We start from the raw sequence: 17,750 nt of genomic DNA on the forward strand, positions 1-17,750 counted from the left end.
CTTTACACTTCTGGTGCTTTTGCTTAACCTTTTTTTTCTCACTGAGCTCAAATGCCCATTTCTAATAGTGTTTACACACATCAAACAAATCCACAGTTACCAAATTCAATGTTAGGTGTGCGTTCCCCTTGAACAATTGTTATTTTCCCAGCCTTCATTAATTGTGATTCAAAAGCTGCGTCTCATAATTAAAGCAGGTTTTCTTCTGGGATTGCAGCTGCTGAAGCTCCTCGTCCTTGTCTGTGAAAACACAAACACTCGCAGTGCTTTTTTTTTTTTTTCTTCTTCTTAAGAGCACAAATGAGTCATTTTCTGAGGCACAAAACATCCTTAACAATTCATTGATATTGGGGGAAAAAAATGGAGAGTGAGTGATCCTCACTGCAGGGCAAATTGATGCCGCGGTAATCGATATGTCGACACCCAAACACAACTCACTAGTTATCAATACAAAAACTAAAGAGAATGGATTTTAAAGTTGTTGTCTATATAAATGCAGTGTGTAGACATAAAACAGTGCGTGTCCTCCTTCACTGTGGCGTTACCAACAAACGTGTGATTGAACAAAGTAAAATGTGTTTTTCAACTTCTTTCAAATCCATCCTTCAAAAAGTGGGTTATTTCTGTTTATATTGATTTATAACTTAATTTATAACATAATAGATAGAATAAGAGGCGGCTGTGGTGGGTCACGTCTCACCCGGTCCTTATATCACAGACTTTGATCCACAGATTAGCGGTCAAGCACCTCCGTCATGTGTGATTTTGTGAACGTGATTAACAGTGTGACGCAAGACAGACAGACAGATTCTATTTAATTGTGCATTTGCCTTTAAATCAGTATTAAAGAAGTTAAATAACAGAGTAACATGGGATTATATGTATTGTGTTGTTTTAAACTGCTTTTGGACACCAGCACCAGCTAATTCAATAAAGCCAAATAAAAGATGTTAATCAGTTTGCGATTGAATTTATCTCTGATCAGCAAAGGAGAAACACAGAGCTGAGGCTTCTACTGTACAAAATAATCAACGCATATATTTTAGCTTCATATCAAGACTCGTATCCGATGTCCGTCACTTGTAAAAATACTACAAGTTCAAATGTTTATAGATGCTGTTGACAAATTTGGGAGGTTACAACTGTGAAATCGCAAAAGGCTAGAAGGTTTCCTGGAGTAGGTTTGCTGTAGTGTGCCGTTTGTTTCATTCTTTAACTTGCAAATGCGTGTATTTTTTCCATATTTGCTTTCTTCATTGGAGAGGTTGTAGAAGTTCTTTACATGATGATTGAAAATGGGTTTTGGTGAAGTTTGTTTGTTTTTTTTTTAATTGAAAGTGTCTTGTACAGTTGGAAAGTTTGGAATTTGTTGGAATCATAATAACTTCAATCAAAGTCATGTTGATGAAGAAACCTCTGAGTCCTGGTGTGAATTTGTGTATCGCATGCAAAGTTTCAAGTTGTTTGAAGTTGACAACAGTATATGTGCACTGACCTACTTTCAGAGTTGACAATACCAATTAAAACACTGAGAAAAATAGGTAATATGTAAGATTAGCTGGCAATAGAACAAATTACGGTCTACCTGCCTTAATGGTGTGACTTTGCATGAGCATATCAGCATCAACATCACATTACACACTAACAGTCGGGCTTTTTCTGGGAGGGTTTTTATGTTTTTGGTGGTGTTTGGGATGAACAGCTCACTGAGCAGAAGCAGCAGTTGGACCCTCTGAGTAGCATTGAAGGACAATATGAAGTGTTGGTCAGGTGTCATTTGGAAAAGGTTTTTTTTGGGAGATGCTCAAGGACGTTTCTGAGTGTCGGTCATCTATGTTTTAGAAATGTCCATGGCCCAGCGTATTGTTATTGTAGCTGCGCATGAGAAGAATAGACTCAGTACTTGAAAAGGTTGTAGCTTAGGAAATGAAAGCATTTAGAAAGAAGCAGAAAAAATAGCACCTATTGAAAAACTTCTGTTAAAAAAAAAACTTGTTTGAAAAAGTAATACAACTCGTTCCCTCATTGTTATTCATTGCACTGAACTGGAAAGATCGTCTTAAACCCTGTTGTGATGACAAAATACTTGAATCTCAATATAAATATTCACAAAAAATATGTTTCTTTCGTATGTGTACTATATATATTTGAGCTAGAATATACCGTGATGATATATCACTCACATTTGCATACTGTTGCTTTTTCCTATCCATGCTTTACTAAAGTTTTTTTCACGGGCAGGTGTATACTGTGCACATGTTATTTCCATGCTCTCATATTACAAATGCAAATCCTGAAACATCAGATTTGCTTTGAAAGTTAGCACTGCTTATGATCCTCATTTTGTTAATCCTATTATGTTATCTCCATACAATAAGTGCTCAATAAGTGAAACTCTGTTTTTAAGAAGCAACAGAATCAGGCAGGTTAAAAAAATCCAACACAAAACCAAATAAACAAATCCTTGAATCTTCAAACTGTGGCAGAGCGGCTCCACAATGTGTGCCAGCGCCTCTCAAGTTTGTTGATATAATATTAGTCAAATGGCACATTTGCCTTTTGCCAAATGAGTGAAGTACAATGAACAGTTTGAGATTTTCTCACTCCTGGGAGGCCTGTGTGATAGAAGTAGTTTCAAGAGAGATGTTTATCCCCCCGTTTATCTTCAGCGAGTATCACGACATGCCAGGTTAAATACTGCTTTGTTTTTTAATACTATACATTAATTAAGGAAAAAACTGGAAACTGGTAATTGGTTACTTTTCCAGCTAGCTAATGACAGCTTGGCCTCGAAATTGCAATTCCATAAGAATTTGTTTTTGGTTTAATACAAGCATTAACTCCCGAGGTTGAGTGTGGAAGAATATACAACAAAGATTGCTCTGAATTGCCACATTGGACAGCAGCGTTATCATGTGGTGATCGTCCGCTCATAGATGATTTTTTTGATCTGATTGAAACCGGATTTTCATTGTCACCACGGAGCAAAAATGTTTTTTAAAGTTTAATCATTACACTTGTGCGTGCAGCTGAGTGTTAGTTGAGTAATGTGGATACGGTATGAAAAATGTGCCAAAAATCTAATATTGTAAAGTCTTGATTTCAATTTCTGGTTTATTTGGAGCTTATTTGAGGTAACAGTTCCTACATCTCTGGGAAAATAATGTCATTTATAGTGTTATATCTCCTGTAGCGATGGACAGGCTCATTAGTAACAATGATTTAATCCAAAGTATTAAGTTTCTTCCATCTGTATCGTGTAGAGGTGCTGCAAATGAAAAAAAGATTTTTTTCTGTATTTGTTTAATATTACATTAATGGAAAAAATCGACAGCACTGGCACACTTATCAGTGTCATTATTTTACTTTGTTTCGTGATAGAAATTAGCTTTGTCATTGAACAAATGTTTCATGTGGCACTGTGTGGCCCATGTAAAGGTTTTAGCTTCAGGCAAGGCGTTTAGGTGTACTTCATGTTTCCTAAAGTGACATATTACCACCTAAATGTTGAAATATATTCAATTTACACAGCATTATGGTTAAATATTGGTGCCTGTCAAGTTCTATTTCAGCACCTCTCTACAAACATGAATCCCATCTGAATACAAGAACAAAGGGCCGGAGGTTAAGTTTCAATTCACGAGGAATATAATGTGGAAAAATTCAGGGAAATACATTTTTCTTTACTCTGTCTGAAATAAGATGAAAGAAATTCAAAAATATGATCGACAATAAAAGAAAGACTTTGTGATGTGAATAAAATAGAATTTTACTCTCACTTCTCAGACTATGAAAAACACGTCGGTTGATTTGATATTGAATCTGAGAAATACTGAAAAAGTAAATTATAGAGGAAGAACAGATAAGAAGGACTAATGCGGCCCACCACTGTGGCTGATTCTTACTTTCTGAAAGCCGTGGTGGCAATTGCTGGGATAATAAAAAAAAAAAAGAGAGAGAGAGAGAGAAAAAAGGTTAAATTAAAGCCAAAAAATGAAAGACTTCTCAGGTCATCAAAAGGAACAAAAAAACGCTTGTGACAACATGACTCCTGATTTATTGATTTTCCTGCTCAATATTTTCATCCAGGGCGCCGTGAAAGAGCAAAGCAATCTCTGCGTTTGCTGGTTCTTATTTTGTTCCCTTGGCAAATGGACACACACACACACACACGCACGCACGCACACGCACGCACGCACGCACGCACAGCACTCCCAGTGGGGCGGAGTTTTTAATCCTCAAACACACCACCATAAATCACCCCCCCTCCTACTCCCGTTGCCCCGACTCGTCTCTCTCAATGAAAAGCTCAAGCTCGTGGCACATTAATAGCAATTTACGGGGCCAGTCATGCGAGAAGAGGAGCATCAACAGAGTGTCCTTTATTTTGTAATTCCTTATTACTTTGACTCACTACACGGCCACTGAATTGGTAACGGTGGAGGATGTGACCTACCTTCTGTATCACTCCCTCTGAGGGGTTGTCAGCCATGTTGTACTTTTTTTTTTTTCAACACCCCCCCAATCTTGCAATCAGAATGTGGGTCTGACTGTTGTTTCTGTTATTTTGTCGGCTCCATTTGTATTAGCGAGGACAGCCTGAATGACAAACAGCAGCACAAATTACAATACGGGATCAAAACGTCTCTCAAACACTGTGTTTGACAACTTATGGTCCCGCTCCCTTTTAGTGAAGCATCGGAGGTCACATGGGGGGGGTTGATGTCAAGTGAAGCCATTATAAGACAGATTTTATACAGTCTAGAGCAGATAAACCTGACAACTGCCTTTACATCGCATTATTTTCAAGTAGATATGGAAAACGTTTGCGTTTTGGATGTCCGATTACACAACACCTGTGCTCAAGGTCTTTGAAAATGCAGCTTTTTGAATACGACCCCCAAGGTGGAACTTTTTGAAAACACTCCCAAACTGCATCTCTGTGGAAAATTAGGAAGATTCACATTGGAAAATGAGGAAAATTCACATTGAAACAGCATGTGCATCTCAACATGTGTGAACAATATCAACGATGCCCACCTCCATATTCTCCTGAGGCTTCAGTAGTTTTATATTTGAGACTCACCCGTAATAGAAAGCCAACTACTTCGTACTCGTCGTCATTATTGATGATTTATGGCATATTTCTCTCTGCGCATGTGTGTGTGGTTTCATTCCTAAAACACCAACACTTTCTGAAGTGAAACAGCATAAATTATCTTTTTTCACTGGAAACATTTCCATGTACGGTAAACGGGTCCTTCATTTGAAAGGGTTGTGAGAATGGCCGTGTCCACCAGTGTTTCCATTCACTGCAATTTCTTTTGGCCAATCAGCGAGCATAGAGGGAACCATTTTAACATTTTGTTGGTTTCATGTGATTATCCTTTAAATATTCCCATGTTAAACTAACCAATCGATCAGTACAATGTTTTACCTTAAGCTATTCAAAACTGTGTTTATTACCAACTACCTTCTATCTCACAGAAAAAAAATCTAAATTTACAAAGCGTCCTATATTGGGATGCATTAACTCCCACATCAATCTGTGTGTCCTGCCATTTTCAGGTGGAGTGGCTGAAGAACGAGGAACCTCTGAGCTCCACCGCTGAGAGCTCGGTCGGCACAAGAGGTGACCATAATCTCATCATCGCAGAGGCTCGACTCTCTGACTCTGGAAATTACACGTGCGCCGCCAGCAACATCGTGGCGAGGAGACGCAGCGCCACCGCCACTGTCATAGTGTATGGTAAGATATCAGTGATCCAGCCGTCTTCTGTACAAACAAGAAGCAGGAGACAGTCCCAACTGAACATCGACATAAAGTTTCAGGTTCACCCTGAAAATCACATCATAAATACACACTTTCGTGTCCCAAATGAATCAAACAAACACGCCTTTGGATTTTGGGTCGGAGCCAGACAAACCCACACACACACACAAAGAGACGACGCAAACGCCACACAAAATGTTCTGAACACAGATTCCAAGGACAGATTTTTTTTTTTTTCTTTCAAGAGTGCCAACTACTTGATGACTATACCACTTAAATAATCAGTTGTGTTCAAATCCTAACATGTTGATATTAAGTAAGGTTGTGCTCAGTTTTACAGCAAACACAAGGTCATAACTAATAATGTAATAATGGCTTATAATGTAAGATACAGAATTGCATTTGCATATAATAAAGCCAATAACATAATAACCTGCCTTTAATGTAAAAAGTCACAAGTATGTTTCCTCATCAAATGAGTATAACGAAAATGCAAATCACTAAACGTGTTTTTTAGCAAACTGCAAAAACATACCAAAGAAAGCTTTTCAATTCAATATATGTATTACATTACTGGCCTGGCAGCTGCTATAATGATGATGGCTTGAATATCATATTACAATATTAGTAAATTATTATATTATATTATGTGCTCCATTACATTTGAAAGGTCCAGAATGGTTACATTATTGGTCATTTATACATTATTGGTTGTTACACAACAAATTGCAACGTCAAGATTTAACCCAGTGTACTAATAACACTGTACCAATGACATTAGCACCATCATACAAAGACAATCAGCCATATTATGTTGTTTAAATTGACCTTTAAAAAAAAAAAATCCTTTAACTTTCTGTCGCTATTTGTTAGAGCACATTTTCTCCTTGCTGTTTTTACTACAGTTTGTTTTTTGTTTTTTTTTAGAAAAGTTTTTGTCTGGTTCAAGGAATTCAGGTCATTTTGAAAAAATATGAGGCCAGTATAAAGAATCCTGGTGGAGTTTAAAAACCACAAAGTACAAAAGGTCTGGGTCCAGCATGTGTTGACAGATCTGGGTGTTCATTTTCCAGTTTTAGGAGTAATATTTGTTTTTTAACAGAACCAGGCCCAGACCAGTTATATGACTACAAATCAGGTTTAAAGTCTTAGTCTGTTTTAAATAGAATAATTCTGGTTGAACAGTCTGGGTATACCTACAGGACTTCAGATTTGTTTGCTTCTGGCTTTAGAAATAGAAGCATTAATCAGATCTGCCACACATTAATAAAAATTACAATTACAAGCATTTGGAGTGTAAGCCAGAACACCCAGGAAGAACATGGAATCTCCCTTGACAGAAAAAACGCCAGAAATTAAACCATAATCTGCTTGTTTTGCATTGTGAAATCTCACTACCGCACTCCAGTGATCCCCGAGATCAAATATCACATTTTTCAAAAAGAAATATATCAAAGTTGGATCCTGCCTAAAAAAGTCTTATATATCCCTGATCAAAGCGACGTCAGGGAGCTTTCTTGCCTCGCATCAAAAATATCAGTTTTCACCACAGTGGTGTGGAGTCAAATTGGCACCTCGAGCAAAGTCCCTGAAATCATTAATATAAAAAGCACTGGCAGCCACAGTGTGTGGCCGTTTTTCACACTCGACTTTAATGAGCAGGTAATGGGCTAATGATCCCTTGTGTTAAAACAGGAAGACACGGACACAATATTTAGAAGAACTCAATTATTAATGATGGAGAGGCTGTGACGTGGGCTGTCACAACTCCCCGGCTTTCATCATCCAGCACTAAAACGCCTCGTGTGATACTTGTTGTTGGCCAGGAGATGCTGTTCTCTGTGTTTGTATAGCCTTTTGGAGAGCCAAATCGGCATGTCACAGTGACACCACCTCCTTTCACGTTAAAGAAAAAGCCTTCTTAATTATAGTGTTTCACTTCTCATCTTACTGACCCCTCATTCAGTTACTTTCTCTTCTTTTTAACTTTCACTTTTCTTTTTTTCGCCACCACAGGACTACATCAGATTCTCCATGACACCCTTTTGCTGAGGCCCATCAATCATTAATTTCCATAATGCTAATGAAGTCGCTGACAGCCTGACTATTCCCGATAGCCCGAGACAGATGTACAGTAATGGAGTCGCAGTATTTCATCCTTTCCTGTGACAGCACATGAGCTGATTAGTCAATCACCCTGCATTATTTCTGGAAACAAATCACAGGATGTGTAAGCAGACAGAAGGAAAGACGCTGATCTTTTTTTTTTTTTTTTTTTTTTTTTTTTTTTTTTTAAATCCTGCCAGGTGTTATTGTCACTGCTGAATAAACCTTGTGAAGCTGCGCTTGTCGTAGTGATTTAAACGTGTGGAAACACTTTGTTTCTTCCTCGCCTCTTCAGTGAATGGAGGCTGGTCGTCCTGGACGGACTGGTCCCCGTGTAACGTGCGCTGTGGCCGAGGACTTCAGAAGCGCTCGCGCACCTGCACCAATCCGGCCCCCCTGAACGGAGGGGCCTTCTGCGAGGGCATGTCGGTGCAGAAGAGCACCTGTAACACAGTGTGTCCAGGTAAGAGTAACATCGCGGCGGCTGCGCTTCCGACGTCAGTGGTTTTAACGACGCGTCGTACTTTCAGTTGCAGTTCTGCAATTTGAGACTTGTTGATTGGTTTGAGAAAGTTTTAATGTTGATTTTTAAACGCTCTCACTGAAAATGAACAATTTCTATGGAATCATATTGGTGCCGCACAGTGTGGAATTTTTAGTACTGAAAAAAAGAAACTTGAGCAAAGAAAAACTTAATCTGAGTAAACAAAAATCTATTCTGCACTCAAAAAATATATCTTCGCGTTTGCAACTATCCACATAAGTGCACAATCATGGTGTTTTTCACTTGGCTTTATTATTTGCTCTCCTGCAGATCTCCGTTCTACTCGCTCACTTCGTCTTTCTCGCTCAACATCAACACTCTGTAGGCACTCAACTCTGCCTTCATGCTCGCTCCACTTTTGCAAAACGTTAGAAATGTGCCCCAAAAAAAACCCCAGCCAATCACAGACTTGCACATGATCATACTTATTTGCTGATTCTATCCAATCAGGTTGCTATTTCTGCCACCTCCTGGAAGCGCTGGAATTGACACATATTCACAATAGTCCTATTTATTTATTTAATTATGAGCATATTTTCATAATTTTTATATATAAGTTCATCTTATGGATTAATATCTTGTATATTGTAGTCTCAGACAATACAATAGTTCAATACAATAAAATCCAATGCAATCACAATACAGTGTGATATACATATAATATGAATGGTAACAGATTGATCATGCTTTCTTCATTTTATGGTGTATTTTTTTGCATTCCAATTACATATTTATAGATTTGAATGAAAATAATAAACTGCACCTTCAACCTTGACATGGGTTAAATCAGTTTATTTCAAACGCTTATCTAATCCAACACAGTGCAGTATTTTCCAAATATTTACAATACAGTGAAATACATTGGCACATTACAAAACATATATGTAACTATAAGTCATCTATGAACTTGGATGTTTTTCATTTGTTCTGACATGGCTACTGTTTTTTTGTTTTTTTTTTCCTTTGGGGGGGGGGTTGTGCACTTTTTCCAAACATTTTATAGCGTAATGGGAGCTGCTGTGTTAAAAACAGAATAAAGCATTCAGACTGAACCATCGCTTTTGAACCTCAGACACTGCTAATTGGTTTAAAAGGCTCAGAGTAAAGTGTGGGTCTTTTAACTGTGGCTGGCTGGGAAATAGCACACAAACCACCATTTAACCACAAATTGCTGCTTCTGCACTTCAGTCTTTGTACTGAACCGAGATATGACAACTTGGTTATTTATTTCATTCCTCACCACCGGACACAGCCCCGGTGTGCCGTTTCTTTCAGCTCGCAGTCTGTGTACTAATCCGAGTCTGGCTGGTCCAGCGTCATAATTAACAGACAGATCGGGAGATATTGATCTTTTTATTTAGCTCTCAGCAGGAAAGCAAATGTGTTTATTTCCCAAAATACAAAACTATTCCCGTTACAACAACAACAACAAAAAAAGAAACCTGCTGTTTGGCAACCCACTGCAGGAATTTTGAATGTCAGCATGTCCTTGAATGCATCAATGTGAGCAGGTTCACTGAGAAAAGCCTTACGACGCAGCAATAATGTAAATGCGGCTGAAAGTAAAGGCAACAAAATTGTATTTGTGATTTATTATTCAGGTGAGTTTCAAAGTTGATTTTATTAACTGGAATTAAACTTGTTGACTTTGAAGGCGTGGGGGCGCCAGGCTCAAAAGCTTGGCATGAGCTTTAAGGCGGTTAGCAGTCGTCTCCTTTCAACCGATCATATTTGTCCGTGAGCGCGTCGTACAGCCGAACTGTGGATGGTCTCTGAAGTCCAATGCAGTGGACCGTAAAGAAATGTCAGGAAAATGTCCAGGAAGTAAAGAGAAGAGGATAAAAAGAAGACTCCCTCTCAGGAGTTTTAAACAGTGAAAGAATTGGTTGTGAGAGGAAGAGAAGAGTAGCTGTTCTCGTTATGGAAACTGCTGCGTAATCTGCTCCTCCCAAGCCCCAAATTTATGATTTCAACCACTGCACAGCATAAAGGAAAACACTCATCGGGGAATACAGTGAACTCCTCCAAACATTATCTGCTGCAAGCCAACCGTCTCCCATTCAGGGATTCTTTATTCTTTCTCCAACATAAACGGGCTGGATTTTGTTCAGGTGAGCAGGAAGAAGGTAACTTTTACGGCTCTTGAAGGTGGAAAGAGGAAGAGTGTGGCAGGAGCCGGGTCTCTGTGCTTTAACTCTTCGTATGGCAATCTCTCGTGTTCCCACCCTATAGGTATCTCAAGGGGAGATAGGTATTTGAAGACTGGCTTATTTTTTTTAAACTTTTGTGACTTGATGTTTAATAAATGAGAGGAAATCAAATAAGTTACAATTTATAGTTTGAAGTCTCTTTGAATTCAATGAATAAAGGTGATACACAGCTCTCAAACTAAATTCTTTGCTTCATGCGCAAAACTTGAAAGAAGCAGAGAATAGGTTTTATTATGAGGGTCCCTCGGACTTTCTTACAACAATACAATTACATAGAACATTTAGATGCATGTCGCATGTTTAAAACAATAATTTCTCAGTACCATGAAATAAACAGTAAAATCAGAAACTGAAAAGAGCAGAAGGACTCTCATATTGTAAAATGTTGACAATTCTTCAGTCATGAAATGGGAACAAACAAAAAAAAATAATTAAGAGAAATGGAAAACTTGGGGCCTTTAAGTTGATATTTTCAGTAATCATAGTGTACTGTAATGGGTTAAAGAATTATTCATTGAATCAACTTATAGTGAATGTACCACTGCCTGTTTATTACATTTAATCATGTATTGTCTTATTGTTAATTGCTTACTATTGTTAGCTTTGAAGGGATTAGTCGACCAATGTGTTCATTCAATAATAGATATGGCTTTGTTTGTTTGTTTTTGGTTTTTTCCCTTGTCCTGTTCAGTAACTCAGGCAAACAATATTATGTGATTGTGTCAGAACAATTTTTGCTCTGGCAACAGGAAGAGACTTGGAATCTCCTCCTGATGCTGCCTTTATTGGAAGCTGCCATGGCTCCCGCACACGACCGGGGTGGGAACGCTATCAATACACTATCAATACGGCTATATCTAAAATCCCGTCCAACATTTTCTGCCCTTCTAAGGAACTGAACGGCTTTTTACTTTTATTATGTGTTCAAGTCTCACCTTGAAAGCTTTTTTCCCCTCATTAATGTTCGAGTTACTATGGAATCAATGCATTTTTGACACTATTTCTATGATTTTATTCAGATTTTCACCCACCCGCTGCTCTGCAAGTGTGCCAGTCTTGCATGGTTGAAATGGAATCTCTTGTGTGTGATTCTCCAGTTGACGGAGGCTGGGGAGAGTGGAGTGAGTGGTCAATGTGCAGTTCGGACTGCGACAGGCAGCGCAGCCGCGAGTGCACGGCTCCGGAGCCCAAGCATGGAGGGCGGCTGTGCGACGGTGTGGCGGTGGCTGCAGACAACTGCACCGGCGGCCTCTGCACACAGAGTGAGTAACGCCTCCTTTCCCCCTCCAACAGTTAACAATAAGAGGAAGATAGTTTACTCTCATTAGTGTCAGTTCCGTTGTGTTCAGGGACTGTGTCATTATAGATTTACTGTTCATGATTTTTGGCAGTGTGGGCTAGATCATGATCATCATTACAATCATGCTCATTACCGCGAGCCTCATTCGTCTTTATTATTCATCCACTTCACTCCGCATACGTCAGATTTTTGTAGACGCAGGCATAAATGCGTACTCAAGTAGCAATTGAATCAGCGGATACTTGTATTGTTCAAAAATGTCACTTTCAAATCATGATGCTTTTGTTTCTATGCAGATCGGAAGTTGCTCCATGATGTGAAGCCACAGGGTGAGTTTCTTCTGAGCTTATGTAGCACTTATTTAGTACTATCAAGATAATGATACTTTTTTTTAGAGTAAGAGAAATGGTCTGAGAACTCAACGCCGCTTCATACTCCATAAGAAGTTCAGCATTTCAGGGTTCTTTGGGAAGCTCTTTCTGGCTGAAGACGTTTTGCCCAACCGTCTGGGCCGAGGTCTCTCTGTGACACAGTGCAGAAACCTCGGTAGTGTGTACTTCCGCATTCTGCCACAAGTCCATGACAGGGAACGTGTGTTTTGTATTTACGCAGTGCCGTGTGTTGCACATGCATGTTCCAGCTCACTAATGAATATATCAGTCAATATTTTAAGCAAGCTTAACTCCTAGCCTCGGTACTGTGTGAGCCCCGAAGTACATTAGCATGTATCATGTTCAGAGTTACGTGATGCCCCTGAACGCATCACTCAGAGCTGTCATCTTCTGCAGTTAAAAACTGCCCGGACACAAGCTTTCGCTTTTATTACAGAAACAGTTTCGAGAAATGTGTTTCTGAAGTGAGAAATAAGCTTCCCCATTTATGGCAAAGCGTTTTCAAGTTTCGCTAAACCCCTAAACAATACACAATAACACAGCCCCCTATATGGAAAACATCTACAAATACTACTAAAGAGGGCATTGCTAGCTACAAGAAGGCTACTTTTACTTTTTCTGCAAGAGAATCTTGTATGTGTGACATTGTATATTCACATTTGTTCATTCAAGAATACAACATCTAAGTTGTGAGTACAAGTTGATTTTGGAAGATAGACAACAGAACAATTGATTGGAGAAGCAGACTGATGTTACCCAGCATGACTTGCTTCGTGTCATTTTTCTCAACGAATCCTCATAAATAAATGTTAAATCGAAGGTCAAATTAATATTTTCTGGTAAGCTATTTCACATGAAAATGTGTTGTTGTTTTTTTTTTTTTTCCAGTGAGATCAAAATAATAATTGAGATGGAGGATAATGAATGAAAACTTCCTAAACCGTGCATATACTGTAAACTCGTTTTTGCTTCACAGCAGTAGTTGAATCATCATCTAATGTGGAAAATCAGTAGCTCAGCAATGCGCTAAGGACTAAATGTGACACAATGAGACCCTTTTGGAGTGTTTAGTGTGAGAAGATAAAGTGAAATGCTTCACTGATGCTCAGTGTGTGCGAGATGGCAGCCTTGATTACAGCTTTTGATATTTTCATTTTAAGACCTTTTTTTATGGTGTTCATGAGCATTTCACTTCAGTAATTTACATTTCAAGGCATCAAATGTCCATCTAACTGACTGTAGTGTTTTTGCCTGTTGTGTTGGTGGAGTGGATCACACCTTGTCTTATAACATGGTTTGAGTCTGTGGAGTTTGTTGTTGTGTTGCGTTTCCCACAGTCCAAAAAGTCGCATTTGAGGCTAATTAACGACTCTACGTTTTCATTAAGTGGGAATGTGAGTGTGTGTGTCTCGCCTTTGTATTCAGAGGTTGGATAAAGCAATATAAAAGATGAATGAATGGACGTGTTGATGGAGTATGCTGCCAATACAACTACACCCTTATCAGGAGCCATTCGCCTTCATCAATGGCCTTGCTGAGCGATTTTAGTGATTTTATCCCCATTGAGCTCCCTGAAATAGGAACTAACGCTTGGTGAGAGGTAAATCCTTCCAAAAGGTACGGTTAAGAAAAGAAAAAAAGAAACACTGCATGACTCATTGTGAATTGCCCCATACATGAAATAGAGGTGAGTTATTTCAGATACAGATGTTCTGACAGACAGGCGGCACACAGTCTGCAAAAAGAGCGGTTATCATCCTGAAGTTACATTGTCGTCCATCGTATCGCTGCTGAATTCTCACAATGAAGTGAACACATTAATTCCTGTTAAAAGGGTTCAATCCTCAGGATAGTGGTGAACATGTTAGCAAGGCAACATTTCTCTAACTGTCATTGGAACATTAAAGCAAAGGGAGATTGTTTTATTTGTCCTTGGAATTCTTTCTTTTTTTTTTTCTTTCATAACAACGAACTGGATGTGGCTGTCCTTGGAGCGCCACTGAGGAAATAGCAAAGTGAAAATGCAATTTGAATGCTGTACATCAGTGTGAAACATATTCATACAAGATCAATCAATTGTATCAGTTGTTCCCGACTTTTATTACCGCTCTCGCCGCAGTTATATTTCACACTTCCAACATTAACAATTATTTTTGGCAACTCCTGGTGTGCTATTTCAAGTCACACTGCCTGTGGTTAACCACTGTACATCCACTGCTATATATGTTATTACCATGTGAGGGGGGGGATGAGCCATTTACTAATACAGTTTAAATGGAGGGAAATCAATTTGATACCAACGCAGCCACTTGCTCCTTCTCCTCACTCAGTTGTGTATTTTTGTTTGTCAGACATGGGGAAAGGGAACGTGTCCGTGACGCCAAAAACTTCCCAAGCCCTCAATTAACCTGCGACTGTAGCTGTAATACCGCTTTGCATATTTTGTCCATTTCTCCTCATTTGAGCTTCAGGCTGCTTAGAGGATTTCTCAGCATGTCCTGTTTCGGTGCAGATCTCATTATCTTTCAAGAACAAGCTAGCAGCCCCTTTATTTCCCACTCATTCGTTCCCTTTGTGGACTTGGACGCAGCAATACTGGTGGGACCAGATAGAGCATAATCGTTGCCGATGAGCTAATTTAATGAATTGGTTTTGTCACATTATCCCAGTGGAGCGCAGAGTGCCTCATACGCCAGAGCCAAGCGGTGTTTGAAATGACAGTCAGGTGCTGGGTTGATTATAATCGCCTTCCTTCCGAGGTTCCTCATTAGTAGCTTTAACGCTGCAGAACGGAACAATGAAGCTGTGCATCAGGAGGCAGGGCATCCGAGGAGGAGAAAACAAAAAAGGCACAGAAGTAGTTTGAAACTAGACTCGGCGTGTGCTGCATGAGGCTTCCACTAACTCAGGTCTGCTATTCCTCACAGGTATTCAGTTCTTCTTTTTTTTTTGTGCCTCCTTGTGTCCTAATTAGTAGACTTGGAAAATAAAAAATATATATATGTATGTGACTTGTATGTGTGTCTTGCGCTCAGGGGTGGAGACCAGCAGTGACGTGGCATTGTATGCGGGCCTGGCTGCAGGCGTGGTGACTGTCGTGCTGCTGATCATCGCCGTCACCCTTTACCGACGGAGCCAGAGCGAGTACGGCGTCGATGTCATCGACTCCTCCGCCCTCACCGGGGGCTTCCAGTCCTTCAGCTTTAAGACCTCTCGTCAAGGTGAGTCCCGCTGGTACATACTGTAAAAGGGCTTCGTTTAATGAGAACAAACGCAGTGTGAGCGCAAGACGTTGAACAACCTACACAATCCAAACAAGGATGTGACAGATACATTTTCTTTCTAGGTAAGTGTTGTGATTGAAATAGCAGAAATCAAAGACCAAAAGAAATTTCTTGGGATAATTACGGGCTTTAAGAAGCCCCTAGTATGTAGTAGGTAATATAAATTAAGATTGTATCAACTTTCCTGATAATTGGAAGGGCAAGAGGGATGGAAACCAGGTTAATCGCTGCTGTAATTGTGTAAAAACTACCCAAGTTTACATTGCAAGTTGCAGTGACTTACTGGGTATCCCCCCATGTAAAAAGGAAAATAAACTATTGATGGATGTTTTGTTAAAGATAAGATCAGAAATATTTGTTTTTTTATCCAATAAACTGAATATAAATCAAAAATATTGCGTGAATAAGAAATACCAGCACCATTGAAAAGATAACTTGCATCCTTCAATGCATCAAATGCATTTTAATATCGTCTCTACATGAGTCTGGCTCAGATTTTTTTTTTTTTCACCGCTGAATTTGCTCACTTGGTGTTTGATTGCATTATTGATCCAAACATACAATCAAGGCTTAAAAAAAGACCTGACAGAAGCAGGTACACATTCATGTCGATGCATCACAATGATAAGTCTGATATTCAAGCCTTATATAACCACTCAATCTATGGAATCACTGCCATTGTTTTCTCATGATTCTATGAAAAGGGGGATGTCCACCCTTTAATCTAAGCTCATCCTGGCTCTGTTTCCCAAGATCCATTTATATTTTCTCAAAATGTCATAAAACACAATTCCTTTCTAAATATATCTATTGCAGATAACATTGCGGAAGGAGCATTACCTGGTCTTTCTTCATCCCGGTCTTCAACTTCCTTCATACTTTGATAAAACTGCCAGGATTAACTTATATTTTCAAAATCAGGTTGTCAAACTCATTTCAGTTGAGTCCAGTTTGAATGCTCAAAGTACAGCATAATAATCTATAAATCACAACTATTCTCCCAGTGTTACTCCAAAAATGATCACATTCAACGCACTTTTAACGAAATGTAGAATGAGTAGCAGGATGTTTTTGAAAGGAAAAAGTGTTCATCCTGGAGTGAATGTGGGTAAAATACTGTTGCTTCTCAGAATTTATTTATTTTTTCTCTTTAGCATGTCTTCACAAATTTACCCTCCTCCTTTGACGTTTAAGCTGATGGTATTTTGGTTCCCATTCTTGGTTCCATCTCTCTGTGTTGCAATATGATCTCTACTCTCATTCTTTTACTGAAGCAATATTAGTTAAAAATGGTCGCTATTTTCTTTTTTTGTAATTGAACTTTCATGCGTGCATCATGTTTGCACCCTATATTGCAGATCACACCCGGAAAAAAAATTATGTGATCTCACATTTAAACACTGGCTCAAATCAAATACCTATAATTTATAATGCACCTTATAAAAGTTTATTGCTCCTGTTGAAGATGGCCACATTGATATTTTACTCGACACATTCCCAAAATGCAGAGTAGTTTTATCAGCATGCCCAGAAAAGTACAGCATGTTGCCACGGTTAATTTGCTCTAGTCTCTTGCCATTTTGGATTATTTATTTAATTTATTGACACATTCCTGCTGTTTGACTTGTCATTTAGAGAGCACAGATGAATCACAGAGGGGATTCTTTCCCGCTGCTGTATAATAACTGCAGACATTAATTAATGATAAACCGCGGGAGAGGATCTCCTGCAATGTACAGGACAGCGCTTTCATTCTGTGTGAAGAGAGATGGCAAAGTGCACACATTCTTCACTTAAGGAGGAGAACAATTCTTGTGTGAACACAACAAAGAGCGGTAATTGGAGATTATGGACTTGTTTACTAAGGTAAAAAAAATAAATAAATGAGGCTCTGAAACGCACTCAAAGCATACAGCAAAGCGTAACCCTTTAAAGAGTGTTTGAATCCTCTATTTTTTTTTCTTGAAGTTGACATTTTGTGAAATAAGGCCACACGCAGGTTTGTTGGTAAAGTTGCTGCATCACTCTCAAATCAAATCAACTATTCCTGGTATTCTTTTCCATTTTTACAGTGCATTTTGCTGAATTAGAATACATTCCTAAACTCCTACACACATTCTCATGGAAAGTATATTCTGTCA

At 39.0% G+C, this 17,750-nt stretch overlaps 1 protein-coding gene across 1 annotated transcript in view; it reads left to right on the forward strand.

The window, feature by feature from the left end:
• LOC308140061 (netrin receptor UNC5D-like) overlaps nt 1-17,750 on the forward strand; it is a gene marked incomplete at both ends in the record, with an annotated part of 187,675 nt that overhangs the window by 137,989 nt on the left and 31,936 nt on the right. The window contains 5 exons of the mRNA XM_080509720.1: nt 5,569-5,749; nt 8,175-8,342; nt 11,731-11,895; nt 12,230-12,262; nt 15,361-15,546. Of these exons, the coding sequence (XP_080365846.1) occupies nt 5,569-5,749; nt 8,175-8,342; nt 11,731-11,895; nt 12,230-12,262; nt 15,361-15,546 (733 nt within the window). The remainder of the gene's footprint in view (nt 1-5,568; nt 5,750-8,174; nt 8,343-11,730; nt 11,896-12,229; nt 12,263-15,360; nt 15,547-17,750) is intronic.

The sequence above is a fragment of the Blennius ocellaris genome (genome assembly GCF_963422515.1).
Source record: "Blennius ocellaris genome assembly, chromosome: 15".
In the NCBI taxonomy this organism is placed as follows: Eukaryota; Metazoa; Chordata; class Actinopteri; order Blenniiformes; family Blenniidae; genus Blennius; species Blennius ocellaris.